The sequence below is a fragment of the Aegilops tauschii genome, chromosome 5, assembly GCF_002575655.3.
Source record: "Aegilops tauschii subsp. strangulata cultivar AL8/78 chromosome 5, Aet v6.0, whole genome shotgun sequence".
NCBI classification, from domain to species: domain Eukaryota; kingdom Viridiplantae; phylum Streptophyta; class Magnoliopsida; order Poales; family Poaceae; genus Aegilops; species Aegilops tauschii.
In genome coordinates, this window is record NC_053039.3 from 335,033,459 (window position 1) to 335,035,927 (window position 2,469).

The window sequence follows — 2,469 nt, forward strand, 5'->3', positions numbered from 1 at the left end:
TGCCGTTTTATACCTCATGCAGCTGATGTGGTAACAATGGAGGCCATGGCGATGCGGGATGGCCTCATTTTTGCAAATTCATTTGGTTTTCCACAAGTGGAAGCGGAGTCTGATTCTACAACGGTGATTGAATATAATTCCGGGCAAACCAGATGATGGGATGCTACAGCGGCAATCTTTGCGGAGTGTGTGGATGTGTCCTTGGCGATTGGGAAGGTCATTTTTAAACATTGTAATCGTTCTACGAATAATATGGCACATGTGCTAGCTAGTCATAGTTTTTGTGATAAGATTTCTGACAAGTGGATGAGAGAGCCTCCAGACATCCTTTTTTTGGACCTGTGGATGATGTATTTCTTCTCGCAAAAGAAAGACGATGTATTTCCTATATTTAAATTAATAAAGTTAGCCACGATGGACTTTTCTTTAAAAAAAACCTTAGCCACGAAGGTCTTGCCGTCAAAAATAGATTTTCCAAAAGGAAAGGTCAAGAGAATATAAAAAATCCATTCCCTAATAAGACCCTAACACGCGCAACCCCCTCGATTTAGGCCGATCAAAGCGATCGCACGACGCCACCCGCAAACAGAAACGGATCGTGTGCGTAACAGCATCCATACAAGACTTGACTTGGAAAACCGGAGCGAGAGAAGATACCTACGAGGACTGGACTCCACCCTAGTCACAGATCGTAATGATGGAGGAGCCACCGGTGCCCTTTGCTCACGCGGCGGCTCCGATCGGCGAAGGCACTCCGGCCACGATTGGGACCGCATCAGAAACAGCAAGGCGTGTGGGGCGATCCCGCGATCGCGGCAAGCGCCGGAGGATCGCCGAGGAGAGCGGCGGCTGGGCGTCCCTCCCCGGCGACTTGGTCCGCCTTGTCGCCGAGCGGGTGCGGCTCGACGGGGACGTGATCGACTACATCTCCCTCCGCGCGGCCTGCTCCGGCTGGCGTTCCAGCACGGACTTCCCGCGCAGCCCGCAGGAGCAGTACCATTACTTCCGCCCTGGCGGCTGGGTCGCGCTCTGCGACGGCGACCAGACGCGCCCGGACGACGCGCTCCAGATCGCCTTCTTCAAGCTCAGCACGGGACGGCGCCTCCGCGTCCGCTTCCCGACGAAACTCAGGGGCTACAGGATAGTCTCCTTCAGCGGCGGCCTCCTCGTCCTGGTCCACAAGCGCTTCTCCATTGTTCGCTTGCTCCACCCCTTCACCCGGAGCTACCTGGATCTCCCGTCCATTGCCCCGACCTTTCGCATCGTCGTAGGCGTGAAAGACAAAAAAGAGTGTTTCCTCCGCATGAACGCCGCCATCTGCACGACGAGCGGCGCGACCCCCGACGCCTCTGTCGACGTTGTGGCCTGGTTCCCGGGGGAAAAGGCGATGCTCTGGGCCAAGCCCGGCGATGCCACCTGGAACGCCATCTACCTCGACGTCGAGCTCCAGAGCGTCCTCGCCTACCGTGGCCGCCTCTACGCCACCGCTCGGGACTCGGCAAGCATCCTTCAGGTCTACCCTCAGAGCAATATCTTTGCGGTGGACACTCCTATCCCCGACGAGCTTGGCCCTCCGTCGTTATGCCGCTCCTTCCTCGTCGAATCCAACGACCACATGCTGCTCGCTGTTCGCCACCGCGTGGCGCTCCCCAACACACACACCGCCGTCAAGATCTTCGACGTGGATCTCGACCGCCGGCAGCTGACCCCGGTGAGCGACATTGGCGATCGCGCGCTGTTCCTCGGCAAGGACAAATGCCTGTCCGTCTCGGCCAAACACCTGCCGTCCATCAGAGGAAACTCTGTTTATACATCTGAAGGTTGTGTCGAGTTATACTCTCTCAGCAGTGACTGCCCCGAGAGCTATTATTTGTATTCGAAGACGTTGTGGCACACGCGGCCCTTCACCATTGCGGACCATCTCATCACGTACTGCAACCATCTCGAGTGGTAAGCATACCCTGTACTCTACTACCCCTTGTATTCACGACTTCAAGATTGAGCCTAGTTTTTATCCAGTCAAAAAAAGATCGAGCCTAGTTTTCAGACGCACGCCCTAATCTGTTTTCTATTCCCTCTCTTGTTTACTGTAGGGCGAGAGGGCTCATGTTTCATGAGTATCCGTGTGAAGTATATATTTCCAAGGAACTAAAGGAGAAACTCAAGAAGCAAGATTCACAGCTGCGTATTCCAACTCCCAAGAAGACAAGCAACCCATCTGCAAATTTATCTATAATATGATTCAAATACAATGCAAGAAGTGAGGTCAAACTAAGGGTACTTTTATACATCTACAACTAGTATGAAGCAATGACTATGTCCTAGTTATACTAACCATTGGTTGTCTTGGGTCAATCATTAATTGTCCATTGTTCTAACGAGCATTGTAGCCACTACTGATGAGCAAATTATGAGCTAATTGATGCGTTTTGCGGGTGAAGCGGGATGCCGCTTGCATGCACCCCTACC

At 53.2% G+C, this 2,469-nt stretch overlaps 1 protein-coding gene across 1 annotated transcript; it reads left to right on the forward strand.

Moving 5' to 3' along the window:
- Positions 1 to 697: 697 nt before the first annotated feature.
- Positions 698 to 1,954, forward strand: LOC109772059 (F-box protein At2g26160-like). Its single transcript, XM_020330754.3, has one exon. It carries the CDS (start codon positions 698 to 700, stop codon positions 1,952 to 1,954), a length of 1,257 nt encoding a protein of 418 aa, XP_020186343.3.
- Positions 1,955 to 2,469: the final 515 nt, after the last annotated feature.